The sequence below is a fragment of the Zea mays genome, chromosome 9, assembly GCF_902167145.1.
Source record: "Zea mays cultivar B73 chromosome 9, Zm-B73-REFERENCE-NAM-5.0, whole genome shotgun sequence".
Taxonomy (NCBI): domain Eukaryota; kingdom Viridiplantae; phylum Streptophyta; class Magnoliopsida; order Poales; family Poaceae; genus Zea; species Zea mays.
Genome location: NC_050104.1, coordinates 55243837 through 55259090, shown reverse-complemented (window position 1 = coordinate 55259090; position 15254 = coordinate 55243837). Strand labels below are relative to the sequence as shown.

The window sequence follows — 15254 nt, the reverse complement described above, 5'->3', positions numbered from 1 at the left end:
AATCCACCACAGATCGGCATAGGGCGCTGCTTGATGTTCGATCTGTGATGGCGGCGTGCCAGCACGAGGGCCTTGCTGCTTCTGGCGCTGCTCATGGTACTCCCAAACAACAACGTGGAAATTCCTCACTAGGTGGAAACATGCCCTGGGATCCAACTGTCCAAAAAAATCCCGTGGGGGAGATTGTCTACCATGGGTTAATCTTCTGGTACTCCCAAACTAGCCCTTAGAGTTGTAATTGTATCAATATAGACTGATATTGCTTCGACTATAATTTTTTCAGTTTTTTTTCTTTAAATTTGGATCGTTGAGTTGTGCTGGATAAAATTTAAATGCATATCAATATCTTAAATATCTGACTTTGAGTATACCGATACGAATATAAATCAGATACGGATCAGATAGTGAGTAACCTGGACTAAAATATGTATCACTTAGATGAATCGAATTTGAATACCAACGAATAATGCTCATATCATTCACATCCCTAGATCCAAGATAATCTGGGATTGGTGTCAAATCCACAATTAGCACTTGCGTCCAATGATTTTATTTTTATTTTTATATCCACATGGCAGAACCAATATAATCTCAATATATTATTGAGCTGTCGCACCATATTAACGTCATCGTACTCATATGGCAGCAGAATCAATGTCACATCAGTGCTATATTAGGGCCATCCTTTCTAAGAGCTTCCTTTGAACACGGGAATTTCACATAAATAATACATGAATTTGAAAAAAAAATAGTTCAAAAAATTTAGAAAAAATATAGGATTCATAAAATAATCCTTCAAAAGAGCCCTAGAAAAAAGACAGCACGGTTTGGAGTCGAGGACCAATAATGTGTAAAATTTGTGAATATGACTCTCGAGAGGCATATCACAAGCTTGTAGACTTCGTTCGTGGTTGGACCACACTCCCCACATAGACCGGCCGTGTCTAACTAAAAGAAGTCGCGATTTGCCGTGAGGGGGATGCCAAAGTTTGGTAGTTGAACTAGCTTGTCCCCTGTACCATCACATGCTTAAAGCATATATAATCACATGTTTCCTAAAAATCTTATTGTTATCATAGACCTGGTGTACTTACATGCTGACCATGTGGGAGCCAGGGTAGTTAACTAATAAACTGCATGCGCCTCAGCACATCGCTTTGCTGGTACCAGCCCAAAATACTGTAGTGTTGCAGGATGAAAGAAGACATGTCGCACATGGCACTGCGGCTGCCACCTGGCAACAAGAGTGGATTTCCGGAAGAATTTATACTATTTTTTTTCCTGGAACGGGAGCTATGTATGATTGATTAGAACGAAAGCTATGCAGTGGCAGCAATTTATACAGTGTGTATACAACAACTTTTATAAGCCAATTTCTCCTAAATTTTCCACAATGCGAACCTTCTCAGGGAGGGACAGAACGAACAATAGATTTTACTAAAAGGAACGAATTGTAAAAAAAAAAGAAGGAATTGTATACAGGAAGGAATCTCTATTGCCATGCCCAGTACCAATTGAGCACAAGCACAAGCTTTTACGGTCTTACGCGTTGAGGTTGTCCAGTGCCTCCAACAGAATAGGCCTGAACCTCTTGCAGTCCAGCTTCACGTTCTGCTTGTCCATGAAGGTCTGCCTGATGAAGTCAAACCCTTTCTTGTGGAAAGAAATGGGGTTCTTGAAGATCTCATGGTCGCTCGGGTACTGCTCCGTGAGGCTGCTCTCGTGCACGCCGATGCTGTACTGCTTGTAGTGCAGCCCCATCAGCTCCGCGGGGTTGCCGAAGTCGGTGCGGGACACCCATTCCAACCCTCCCCACGGCACAATCTGGATCAGCGTGGCGTTCTGCGGCAAGAACACGCAGTTTGTGAGCCCAGCTCCATGGACGCCCATCATAACGTCCACCGTGTTCACCAGCGCCGCGAACTTGGAGATATCAGAGCTCACGTTGGCCTCGTCGATGACCACCTCAAAGCCGAGCTCCTCAGCCATTGCAATGATCTCGTCCAGGTTGAGGAACATCCTTGTGCGGTGCCTCTTGATGATGAGCAGCCTAGGCTTCACCTTAGGGTACTCTCCCAGCACGGTGACACTGTCCCTGCCCAGCGAGTAAGCGCCGCGCATGAATCTGTTAAAGTCAACCATCGAGTAGTTGTGCGGAGCCTTGGACGAGTCTATCGTGAACTCCATGTAGGCATGCAGGCCGACGATGACATGCTTGAAGCAGTGCACCTCGCCGTCCTTGCTGAAATCGATCACAGGGTACTTGGACAGTTTCTCAAGAACGGTATGGTACTTGATTGTCCACCAGAGCGCCATGTCCGTTATAAGGAACTGGACTTCTCCGTTGAACTCGCTTGCTGTCGTGAAAAGAGGGACCATCACGTCAGTGAAGTCGTGGAACAGATTTCCAGTGTAGCCTGTCAGGGAAAAGATCACAGCAGGCACGTCATGGTACTTGCTGCACTCGGGGGCCACTTTGCTTGATTTCACCGTCAGCTCCGTGATATGGCTAAGGCAGAACTCGTCCCCTTTCCGAGGGTACGGCTTGATTTTCCACAGCTCATCTCTCTGCGAATGCCCAGGCTCCATGAACATGATTGATGCAGCATTTGGGTGAACTCTAACGTCACCACGCATCTCGCACACGTTTGCTCTGAAATTTGAGAAGTCGCACAGGGGCTTGCTCCCCTGCTGGTCATTACTTGTATCTGCAAAGTGGAAGGTACTTCTATGTCAACAACACGCTATCTTTAATCAAAATATTTGGCAGAAATAGCTGGACCATCGCAAGTGAGAACGAGACACTTTAGGGCTAGTTTGGGAGCCATGATACCGGAGGTGCTAAATTTCTCTTGCTATTTAATTTTGAATAGGAAGAGGATGAATAACAAGAGGATTTTAGCCCCTCCGATTCTCTCTGTTATCCTTGCTCCCAAACTATGTTTAATAAAAATAGCTTGACACCTAGACCATCGCAATGGAGAACAATACAGCAAGCTATGTTTAATCAAAATATTAGGCAGAAATAGCTGGACCATCGCAATGGAGAACGATACAGTTTAGGTAGATCCCAAGGAAAAAAAGACTAGAGGTTTTAATAAAAAAATTGTACTACGCTGTCTAAATTAAGATTTGTATCGATTCTCCGATCTAAACTTTAGTTAGCTAAAGTGGATGACTAAAACTTTGGACAAAGGCTTAAAGTTTGGTGAAACTGTCAGTCGGCACTTCACACCTCCTATTTAGAGACTAAAGAGCTAAAGTGATCTAAAGTTTAATAGCTAAACTTTAGACCATCGGATCCAAACATAATCTTAAGCACAAGAATATGAGTTTATCAGCACCGATGAAGACCATACACCTAGATGCTACAAAAACGCATTTAAGGATCCTGATATAAGAAATTACTATGGACCCATCTAGTGTGCCCACCACTCCCAGGACCCATGCCCTGAGAGCATGTCCTGGCTCTGGCCAAGACAAATGCTTAAACCTCCGGACAACTTGATCTCGTGGCACATCAAAGGAATGATATCCGCACCACCATATCCCATTAAGAACAACCAAGGGCCTGATTCGTTGCCTGCATGATCTAGCATGGCTCATATCCAATGAAACAGGCTCACTTGAGACAAGTTGTGTACATGCAATTCATTAAGTTTGGTTGGTTGCATGTGATTAGTCAGGCTGAGAAGAGATGATGTTTGGTTGATTGGGTTAGGATCGAGATGGAATGAGAATAAAAGATAAAAATCTAAGCTAGGACATTTTATTCTATCGCAAGACATAATAGAATATTTTATCAACTTTAATATAGCTATCCATATTATAAAGAGAGGAACTAAAGGTTCAAGAAGGTTACTTAAGTGTCACAAGGTGAAATGAGCTCATGTTTAGACCTAGTGAAGTCATAAAGTTCCACTTTAGACACAATTGGCAAAAGGCTAACTCACAAACACTAATGTTTGTAATTTGGCAAATCGAGGTCTTTCATGTAGAAGAAGCAGTACGCGAAGCATAAATAAAGATAAGAATGGGGTACACACCGTCTTGCTTGGCATTTTGGGTGTCCTCGGTGTCATGAATAGTGTAGTTGGAAACGGTTGGGAGCGTCACTTTATGCTTCTCCGGCCCGTGGCCGCGGTCCTCCTTACTTTTCCCCTCGCCGTCACCTCCGCCGCCTGGACGTGAACAATCCAGGGCAAAATCGAGTGAGAAAAAGCGAACAGGGTGGAGCCTCTCAAATCATGGATCTGCGACTGCGAACGCCCACCGACTGTAACGAAACAAAAACGGAAACGGAAACGAAAACGGAAACGGAAACGAACGGATTTGGAATCGGGTGTCCGGTCCGGACAAGTTCATCATGAGCGGCTCAACTGCGACGCCTCACCTAGCACCTCCTCGTTGGATTTACGGCCGCTGCCGTCCTTGTCGGGGGTCAGCTCCGTCATCCCGCTGGTCGCGTCCGGCTCGCTCAGTACCCGGCTCTCTTCCTCCTCGCCCTTGAACCCTGCAGCGAGAGGGGATTGAAGGCAGCAGCAGTAGCGCATACGTCAGTCGAACAGCGGCGTAAACAAGTAAAATTGAGCGAGAAAGAACACCTTTCAGATAAGATTAATCAATAAACAAAAAAAGAAAAGAAATTCACCCTGTGGTCTTGGATCGGCTTCGTCATCGACCACTCTAGGGTCTCCACCTGCGCAGGAAGAAACACCCAAAGTTCAGTAATTTTTTCCCCAAAGATAAAATGAGGTCTCCAGAAATTCGACGGGGGGGGATTGCTCACGCAGTGCGTCGGTGGAGGTCTCAAGTGCGGTGGCGGGGGGCGAGTTAACCTTCTGCTGGATCAGGATGGACGTCGGCGCCTGGTCCACCGGCAGCTTGCCGTTCACTGAAAAAAAAGAGAGGCGAACACGAAGTTCGGTTAGTTAACGAAATTGATTGAAAGGTAGTCGCGCTCGAAGGGAGGCAAAGGTGAGAGCAATCGAGTTCCGATTCGCTGAATTCTTTTACTTACGGCTGGACAGGATGGAATCGGGCTTGGAGATGACGACGAAGGTCAGGGAGACGAGGAAGAAGCCGGCGACGATGACCAGAAGCCGGAACCGCCGAGATTCCTGCCGGACGCCCCGCATCTGCTTCGGCCGCTCGCCGGACTTCATCCTGCCCTTTTCCACCTCTTGGCCCCGCCGACTAGAGGCGTGCAGCAACCAGAGAGTGGCGAACTGGCGACAGGAGGCGGCTGCCCGGACGTCGTTGTGTCAAAGAAATGAAACACGGCACAGGAGGAAGCAAGAAGACGCAAGTCAGGCGACTTGGCTTCCTGCGTCTGCGTGTGCTGGTTCCCCTCTATCTATGTGGGCCTCTGACCAGAGGGCCGCGGCGGGAGACTAGGAGGTGGGGTGGGTGGCAGATTCTGTCTGACCCAGACCCAGCGGACAGTTGGGCATGTTCGTAGTATGGAACTATGGAGGCCGCCCTGTGCAAGTGCAACGCCCGGAGATGCGGTAGCTGGCTGCTAGGCTGGCGACCGAGTGACTTGATCGCCTCTGCTTTCGAAGGTGTTTCCTTCCTCCGATCTCACTCTCACGTTGGCTTTTGATTAGTCTCTCGCATCGTTGGAACAAGTCCGCGCGGCACTGCGACACGCCGCTCCGTATTTTAAAAGATCTATCAATCCCACGGCCCACGGGGGAAGGCCAGTGCGACAAACAGGAAAAGCACATGGAAAAGTGATGCAACAGAGCATAGCAGCTGATGTCAGCTAGCCTAGACAGCTATGGAATGAAAAGCACGGAAATAAATATTAGTTGAGGTAAACGTGATTAAGAATAGATTCTAGCTAGTATTATATAGTACTAATACAACTTGATGCAATTAAATATGAGACGCAATAGCCATCTCTTTCCTTAAGAGAACTCCATCCGCTCATATCGCTTTGTGTACCGTACCGATCAAACTTTATAACTAATTTTGTCGAAAATATTAGGAGTATTTTATATTTTTAAATAAATTTATTGTAAAAATGGATATGATAATATATTTAATGATATTAATCATGTGCTATAAATATTAACATCTTTTATATCTTTGGTTAACGTTAAAAATAGCAGTCACCTCAGAAAACGACAATGATAGTTATTTTAAGACTGAGAAAATATTCTTACCGTTTCTTTTTATAGTAGCTAAATGTCTTTGCGTTGCACTAAGGAAAAGTAATACCACGATAATACAAATTAGAATATCCAAAAAATTAATAATACTCGCTCATTTCTAAAATACAATTAACAGATGAATGTAGTGTGTATGCATATTTATATTTATTATTAATTATTTCAATGTGGACAGGAAAAAATGAGGGCTAAAAAAGACTATATTTTGGAATGGTGGGTGTATTTTAAATATGAATGTTTGTAATATTAGTCTTTATGAAAATAAACACCTTAAACAAAAAAATGTTAGAAACCTCTAGCGCGATATACCGATGGCCAGATTATTGAAATGATGCATTGTTGTTTGTAAAAATGGCTTTCGCATATCTCTACTATATTGTGTCGCCTCCTAGCGAGGGGAGCAAATAAATTTTCCCTATCGCGTAAAATAGGTTCTGCATGTGGAGGATTTGAACCTTGCTCGTGTAATATAAAGCATTTGGCTTCTACCCCTGCAACTCATGCTTGTTTGTGTTATATAAAGGAGAGGTATTGTAACTATACACATATACTAATAATTTGAAAATAAAAAATATAATCATGTTTGAATAAATATCTCATTTAAGCAAGGTCTACATATATGATATATAAAAATCGTAGCAATGTACGAGCAACTAAGCAGTACGAGTGGAAACACAATTAACAGAACTACATTGTCGTGGAATGGTAGAAATGAGCATGAGCCTCAAGGAGCAATTGATAGAGGGCCATAAGATATTTCTCAAGTAAAATGCATCTGTGGTTTTCGAATTTGCCGTGTTGTATCACTTGGGTCTTCAAACTCTCAAAACCAGGTAAACGAATATTGAAACTTGGTGAGCCATCCAAAACTGCCCAAAACAAGATTTGCTCAAACCAGATGCCGACGTACGTTGTAGTCATCTGGGTCCTCAAACTTAGCATGTTGTGTCACTTGGATCTCCGAACATTCATTAGTAAGCTCCAACGTAGCATGTCATGTCGGCATTCTGTTTTAGCAAACCCCTTTTTGGACGGTTTTGCACGGGTTGATCCAGTTATAAGACTCGTTTTCTTGGTTTTTTTAGTTAAAGGATCCAACCCACGTAACACAGTGTGCCAAGTTCGAGGACTAATACTATATTTTACTCATATTTCTCCATATGACTTGCATCCTTTTTCTACATCTAACTTTTCTTTATCTTTTTATAACTAAGGTTATCTCCAGCAGCCTAACTTATCTCCTATTTCAAATAACATTTTGTAAATGGTACATGTGGACCTCAACCCATTTGTTTAGTGATTTTAAAGTTTGATGGTCAGCATAGCCTTTTGGAATAATGTGTTTGCTTGTGTTTATGTTTATAGCTCAAAGGATGTCGAGTGGACTTAGACTGAGACAAATGAGGAAAGCAACACCTTAAAGAAGACATTAAAACTAATTGAGGACTTACCAACATCATGAAAGAGCACAAGACATAAGACAAGAAAAACCTAAGAAATAAAACTCGAAGAAACAAGAAATTCAAGTTGCACAAATGTGCACCAGACCAGTCCAGAGTGCTGGCTAAACTGAAGATTGGGTTGAAAACCTATGTGCACCGGACCAGGTATGGTGAGCACTAGACAAGTCACCAGACTCATCATGCAGAGAGGGTGCACCATGCACCCAAAAGCATGTGGCACAAAGGATGGGTGCACAGTGCTCCAATGGTCGGCAACGGCTAGCCCCAACAGCTATGTGACGTGGCAGACACCGAACTATCCGGTGTACACATGTGACTCATAGGATGGGTCTGGGTGTTGTTAGGAATCTGTTAGACTTCAATGACTAGCTGATGTGGAAGGCACTAGACCAGGTTTGGTGTACACTAATGGCGCACTGGACATGTCTAGTGTGACACAGAAAAATCTACTTCCTTCCAACGACTTTTTGGGCTTGAGGCTCTATATATACCCACCCAACCTAGCATTTTCATGTGTGGAGAGCTAAGAGACATAGTGCATGTGTTGAGACATAGATCCTTTAGCTCGAAACACCCAAATGCTAAAATAATCACTCAGTAATTATCATAGGTGCTTTACAAAGTGCTTAGATTAGTTAAACCACTTAATTGGGATTCCCTAGGTTATGGCTAGTTGATTAGAGTGAGGTTAAACATGCTCAAATCCCTCAATGTATCGAGTGGGGCAAGAGTCTTGCAAGACCGCACCAACCATGTTTATGGTGTGGCCGCCACCATATACCAGAGGTCACGAGACATGGATGGAAATGTTCACATCTATAAGGCTCGACTTGTTGTAAAGGGTTTTCGACAAGTTCAAGGAATTGACTATGACAAGACATTCTCGCCAGTAGTGATGTTTAAATCTATTCGAAACATTCTAGCTATTGCCGCATATTTTGATTATGAGATTTGGCAGATGGATGTCAAAACAGATTTCCTTAATGGAAACCTAGATGAGGATGTGTATATGATACAGCCCAAGGGTTTTGTTGATCCGATCAATGCTAGAAAGATATGCAAACTTCAGAAATATATTTATGGGTTAAAGCAAGCATCTCGGAGTTGGAACATTCGTTTTGATGAAGTGGTCTTCCCAAATACTAGGATGAAGAAAAAATAAATGACTATGCATCTTATGACTCCAAAAAGAGTAATCTTCCCCATCAAAATGAGGAGGTTTGCCAAGAGGTATAGATAGTAAATGAGCATTGGAATTGTACGAAATTTGAGAATAATTAAAAGAATAATTTTAGTTCACCGTATTTTTCTTTGTAGAGGAATCATCATCGTCGTCGTCCTTTGGTGAGGAAGAGGAGGCGTCGCTGTCATAGTAGATGATCTTCTTGATGTGCCTCTTCTTATTCCCTTCCATCCTCTTGTTGTTTGAGCCTAAGTCGGTGGGCTTATCACCTTTTAGCTCTTCAATGTTGAGGGTCTCCTTCTCCTTGTCGTTGATCACAATCCCCTTGCCCTTAGGATCCATCTCTTCGGGCGGTTAGTCCCTTGATGAAGAGAACGGCTTTGATACCAATTGAGAGCACCTTGAAAGGAAAATGTGCCCTTGGGCCATTTCTAAGTATTTTGGTGATTTAGTGTCTAACACAAGTGCCTAAGTGTTAAATGGTGGACAAAGTACAAATCAAGTATAAAGGTATGTTTCTCAAACTTAGTACATTGTTTTAGAGACTAATGTATTGTGTCTAAGTGCTGGAAACAGGAAAAATCAAGTTGAAACTAAGGATGGCTTTGTTCAGCCAGAGTCAGCCTTGTCTGGGTGCACCGGACTGTCCGGTGGTGCACCGGACAGTGTCCGGTGCGCCAGGCTGGCTCAGGCGAACTTGCTGCTCTCGGGAAGTGATTAACGGCGTACGGCTAAAATTCACCGGACTGTCCGGTGTGCACCGGACTGTCCGGTGAGCCAACGGTCGGCTGCGCGATCCGCGCGAGACACGTGGCCGAGCCAACGGTCGGAAGGGGGCACCAGACTGTCCGGTGTGCACCGGACAGTGTCCGGTGCGCCAACGGCTCCAAAGCGCCAACGGTCGGCTTCGCCAAAGAAGGAAAGAAATCCGCACCGGACAGTGTCCGGTGGTGCACCGGACTGTCCGGTGCGCGAGGCGACAGAAGGCAAGAATTGCCTTCCTGGAATGCTCTCAACGGCTCCTAGCTGCCTTGGGGCTATAAAAGGGACCCCTAGGTGCATGGAAGAGAACACCAAGCATTCCTTGAGCATTGTTGATCACTCTCACTTCATTCTTGCGCACTTATTCGACATTCTTAGTGATTTGAGCTCCATTCTAGTGTGAAACTCGTGATAGTCTCTTGAGCTCAAGTCTGGGTCTTGTGTGTGTGCATTTGCTGTGATCTTTGTGTCTTGTGTGAGTTGCTCATCCCTCCCTTACTCCGTGCTTCTTTGTGAACATCTTTGTAAGGGCGAGAGACTCCAAGTTGTGGAGATTCCTCGCAAGCGGGATAAAGCAAAGCAAAGCAAAACATCGAGGTATTCAAGTAGGTCTTTGGACCACTTGGGAGGGGTTGATTGCAACCCTCGTCCGTTGGGACGCCACAACGTGGAGTAGGCAAGTGTTGGACTTGGCCGAACCACGGGATAAACCACTGTGTCTATTTGTGTTGATCTTCTTGTGGTTATTGTGTTTTGCTAAGACTTCTCTCTAGCCACTTGGCATTATTTGTGCTAACTCCTAATCTAGTTTGTGAGTTAAATATCAAGTTTTTACAGGATCACCTATTCACCCCCCCTCTAGGTGCTCTCAATTGGTATCAGAGCCGTTCTCTTCAAGAAGGGACTAATCGCCCGAAGAGATGGATTCTAAGGGAAAGGGGATGGTGGTCAACAACAACGAAAGGGAGTCTATCTTCAATGAGCCGAAAGATGACAAGCCTACGGACTCGGGCTCGAGCCACAAAAGAAGAGACGGGAAGAAGAAGAAGACAAGGAGCATCAAGGAGATCATCTACTACGACGACAGCGACGAATCCACTTCTTTCCAAAAGGACGATGATGACTACGAGAAAAAGAAAACGGTCAATTCAAACTTTTCTTTTGATTATTCTCGTATTCCGCAAAGCACAAATGCTCATTTACTCTCCATTCCACTTGGTAAACCTCCTCACTTTGATGGAGAGGACTGCGGATTTTGGAGTCACAAAATGCGTAGTCATTTGTTCTCTCTCCATCCAAGCATATGGGAGATAGTTGAGAATGGAATGCATTTTGATAGTAGTGATAGTCCCATGTTTATCAATGAGCAAATTCACAAAAATGCACAAGCTACTACTGTTCTTCTAGCATCATTGTGCAGGGATGAATACCATAAAGTGAGCGGCTTGGATAACGCCAAGAAGATTTGGGACACCCTCAAGATCTCACATGAGGGGAATGACGTTACCATGCTCACCAAGATGGAGTTGGTGGAGGGCGAACTTGGTAGATTCGCGATGATCAGGGGCGAGGAGCCAACTCAAACATACAACCGGCTAAAGACCCTCGTCAACAAAATAAGGAGCTATGGAAGCACGCGATGGACGGACCACGACGTTGTCCGCCTAATGCTAAGGTCCTTTACTATCCTTGATCCTCATCTTGTGAACAATATTCGTGAGAATCCTAGGTACACAAAGATGACGCCCGAGGAGATACTTGGAAAGTTTGTAAGCGGGCGTATGATGATCAAGGAAGCAAGGTACGTTGACAATGCGTTGAATGGCCCAATCCAAGAGCCTCAAACCATTGCTCTCAAAGCAACGAGGAGCAAGGAGGCGCTACCTAGCAAGGTGGCACAAATTGAGGCGGCCGGACTTAATGATGAAGAAATGGCCCTCATCATCAAGCGCTTCAAGACGGCGCTAAGGGGTCGCAAGGAGCATCCAAACAAGACCAAGACAAAGGGGAAGCGCTCATGCTTCAAATGTGGTAAGATTGGTCACTTTATCGCTAACTGTCCCGATAATGATAGTGACCAGGAACAAGGGAACAAGAGGGGAAAGAAGAAGGCATACAAAAAGGCTAAGGGCGAGGCACATCTTGGAAAGGAGTGGGACTTGGATTGTTTGTCGTCTGACTCCGACAACGAAGGACTCGCCGCCGCCGCCTTCAATAAGTCATCCCTCTTCCCCAACGAGCATCACACTTGCCTCATGGCAAGGGAAAAGAAGGTAAGCACTCGTACTATTAGTACTTATGCTTCTTCAAATGAGGATGAATCTAGTGATGATGATTGTTGAGGACCATAATTAGGGGTACCCTCAAGGCTCCTAATTCTCAGCTGGTAACCCCCATCAGCACAAAGCTGCAAAGGCCTGATGGGTGCGACTAAGTCAGGGATCGGTCCATTCGAGGGACTCGATCACGCCTCGCCCGAGCTCAGCCTCAGACAAGGGCAGCCGACCCCGGAGGATCTCCGTCTCGCCCGAGGCCCCCCTCCAGCGACGAACATACTTCCGGCTCGCCCGAGGCCTAGTCTTCGCCAAGAAGCAACCCTGGCCAGATCGCCACGCCAACCGACCAAATCGCAGGGGCATTTAATGCAAAGGTGGCCTGACACCTTTATCCTAACGCTTGCCCTTCAGTCGACAGAGCCGAGGTGACCGCAGTCACTTCGTCGCTGCACTGACCAGCCTGACAGAAGGGCAGCGCCGCCTGCGTCGCTCCGACTGCTGTGCCACTCGACAGAGTGAGGCTGACAGGCAGTCAGGCCCGGCCTCAGGCACCATAGGAAACTCCGCTCCGCCCAACCCAGGGCTCGGACACGGGCTCAGCCCCGGAAGACAGCGAACTCCGCTCCGCCCGACACAGGGCTCGGACTCGGGCTAAGCCCCGGAAGACGGCGAACTCTGCTCCACCCAACCCAGGGCTCGAACTCGGGCTAAGCCCCGGAAGACGGCGAACTCCGCTCCACCCGACCCAGGGCTCGGACTCGGGCTAAGCCCCGGAAGACGGCGAACTCCGCTCCACCCGACCCAGGGCTCGGACTCGGGCTCAGCCCCTGAAGACGACGAACTCCGCTCCGCCCGACCCAGGGCTCGGACTCGGGCTCAGCCCCTGAAGACGACGAACTCCGCTTCGCCCGACCCCAGGGCTCGGACTCAGCCCTAGCTTCAGCCGACGGTCTCCGCCTCACCAGACCCAGGGGCTCGGACTCGACCTCGGCCATGGAAGACGGACTCGACCTCGACCTCGGAGGAGCCTCCACATCGCCCAACCTAGGGCGCGGACCGACCTTGTCAGCAGGAGGCGCCATCATTACCCTACCCCAAGCTGACTCAGGCTACGGGGAACAAGACCGGCGTCCCATCTGGCTCGCTCCGCCAGATAAGCAATGATGGCACCCCGCACGCTCTGTGACGACGGCGGCTCTCAGCCCCCTTACGGAAGCAAGAGGACGTCAGCAAGGACTCGACAGCTCCGACAGCTGTCCTTCCACTAGGCTCCAGCGCTCCTTCGACGGCCACGACACCACACGAACCGGGTGCCAAAACCTCTCCGGCTGCCACGATGGCATGTACTTAGGGCGCTAGCTCTCCTCCGCTAGACACGATAGCACTCTGCTACACCCCCATTGTACATCTGGATCCTCTCCTTACACCTATAAAAGGAAGGACCAGGGCCCTCTTACAGAGGGTTGGCCGCGCGGGGACGAGGACGGGACAAGCGCTCGCGTGAGGCCGCTCGCTCCCTCTCCCGCGTGGACGCTTGTAACCCCCTACTGCAAGCGCACCCGACCTGGGCGCGGGACGAACACGAAGGCCGCGGGATTTCCACCTCTCTCACGCCCATCTCCGGCTGCCTTTTCTCCCCCCTTCGCGCTCGGCCTCGCGCCGACCCATCTGGGCTGGGGCACGCGGCGACATTTCACTCGTCGGCCCAGGGACCCCCCCGGTCTCGAAACGCCGACATTTGGCGCGCCAGGTAGGGGCCTGCTGCGTGTTGACGAACAGCTTCCCGTCAAGCTCCAGATGGGCAGTCTCCAGCAACCTCTCCAGCCCGGGACGGTGCTCCGTTTCGGGAGTCTTGAGTTCATGTCCCTCGCCGGCAGCTACGACATGATACTCCTTCCCCCGCCGTGCGACAGCGACAATGGCGGCCGACAGCCCGCCTGCCGGCGGCGGAATCGACGACGCCTTCCCCGTGTGGTGGAAGGACAACATTCGAGCTCACCCCGCCCTCTCCCCCGCCGACGGAGGAGGAGGCGGGGCAACCAAGGCCAAGCAGGAGGCGGCACCTCGTCGGCTGTCGAGCAAGTCGACGGCGCCGGCGCCCCAACGAGGGGCGCGTCGGGCATCGACCTCGCGTTTGAGACGAAGACGAGCGCCGTCTCCCCGCAACACGCCAATTCCGAGCAAACGGACGACGCCAGCACGCTCGCGAAAGGCTTGCTGGGCGTCACCCTCGTACCTGAGACGACGGTGCAGTCAGTCCCTGACGTGACTTCATCACCGCCCATCGACCAAGAGGTACCGACCGATTCCCATCTCACGCCCCTTGGGTTCAGCCTCGACCCGCCAAGCGGCTTCGCTTTGGCAGACGCTCTCGTAGAGGCGAGTCCAAACCCTCTGGGGTATCGTATGCGGTCACCCTGGGACCGGCTGACGGACGTCTCGACTTACGGGCCCTTGGGGTCTGAGGAAGATGATGAGCCCGACTTCTGTTGGGATTTCTTCGGACTTGGTAACCCCAGTGCCATGCGGGACTTCATGACCCCATGCGACTACTGCCTTTCCGACTGTTCCGACGGTAGCCGCAGCCTCGGCGACGAGGACTGCGGCCCAAGTCGTGAATGTTTCCACGTCGATCTAGGGGGTCCCTCCAAAGGCAACCATCTCGGTATGCCGGAGAACGGTGATCTCCCTAGGCCTGTGCCTCGTGTTGACATCCTACGGGAGCTAGTTGTGGTCCCCGTTCAGGCGGGGGGTCATGACCCACAACTTGAGCAAATCCGCGGGGTGCAGGCCAGGCTCGACGAGGGAGCAGGAGCACTTGAGCCGATTCGCCGGGACGTCGGGCAGGAATGGGCGGGCCAGCCTCCGGCCGGAGAAATGCGTCATCTACCCCAGGGTATCCAGCACCACGTCGCCGACGATGTCAGGGTGAGGCCGCCACCCGCTTCCAGTGGGGTCGGCCAGAACCTGGCTGCAGCAGCAATGCTTCTCCGCGCGATGCCGGAGCCATCAACCACCGAGGGGCGGCGAATCCAGGGAGAGCTCAAGAATCTCCTGGAGGACGCCACGGTCCGACGGGCCGAAAGCTCTGCCTCCCGAAGGCAGGGGTACCCCTCGGAACATCGCGCCGCGACTTCCCGATTCATGCGGGAAGCCTCGGTCCACACCGGGCGCACGCGCAACACAGCGCCTGCGGCCCCGGGTCGCCTCGGCAACGAGCACCATCACCGCGACCGTCGGGCCCACCTCGACGAGAGGGTGCGCCGAGGCTACCACCCCAGGCGTGGAGGACGCTACGACAGCGGGGAGGATCGGAGTCCCTCGCCCGAACCACCCGGTCCGCAGGCTTTCAGCCGCGCCATACGACGGGCGCCGTTCCCGACCCAGTTCCGAC

General features: G+C 49.1%; 1 protein-coding gene across 1 annotated transcript; it reads right to left on the bottom strand.

The window, feature by feature from the left end:
* Positions 1 to 1340: 1340 nt before the first annotated feature.
* Positions 1341 to 5316, bottom strand: LOC606406 (glycosyltransferase). The gene is given in 6 exon segments (NM_001112281.1): positions 1341 to 2708; positions 4047 to 4181; positions 4394 to 4513; positions 4652 to 4699; positions 4790 to 4894; positions 5021 to 5316. Coding segments are annotated over 6 exon segments (1719 nt in total). The 5' UTR covers positions 5166 to 5316; the 3' UTR covers positions 1341 to 1542.
* Positions 5317 to 15254: the final 9938 nt, after the last annotated feature.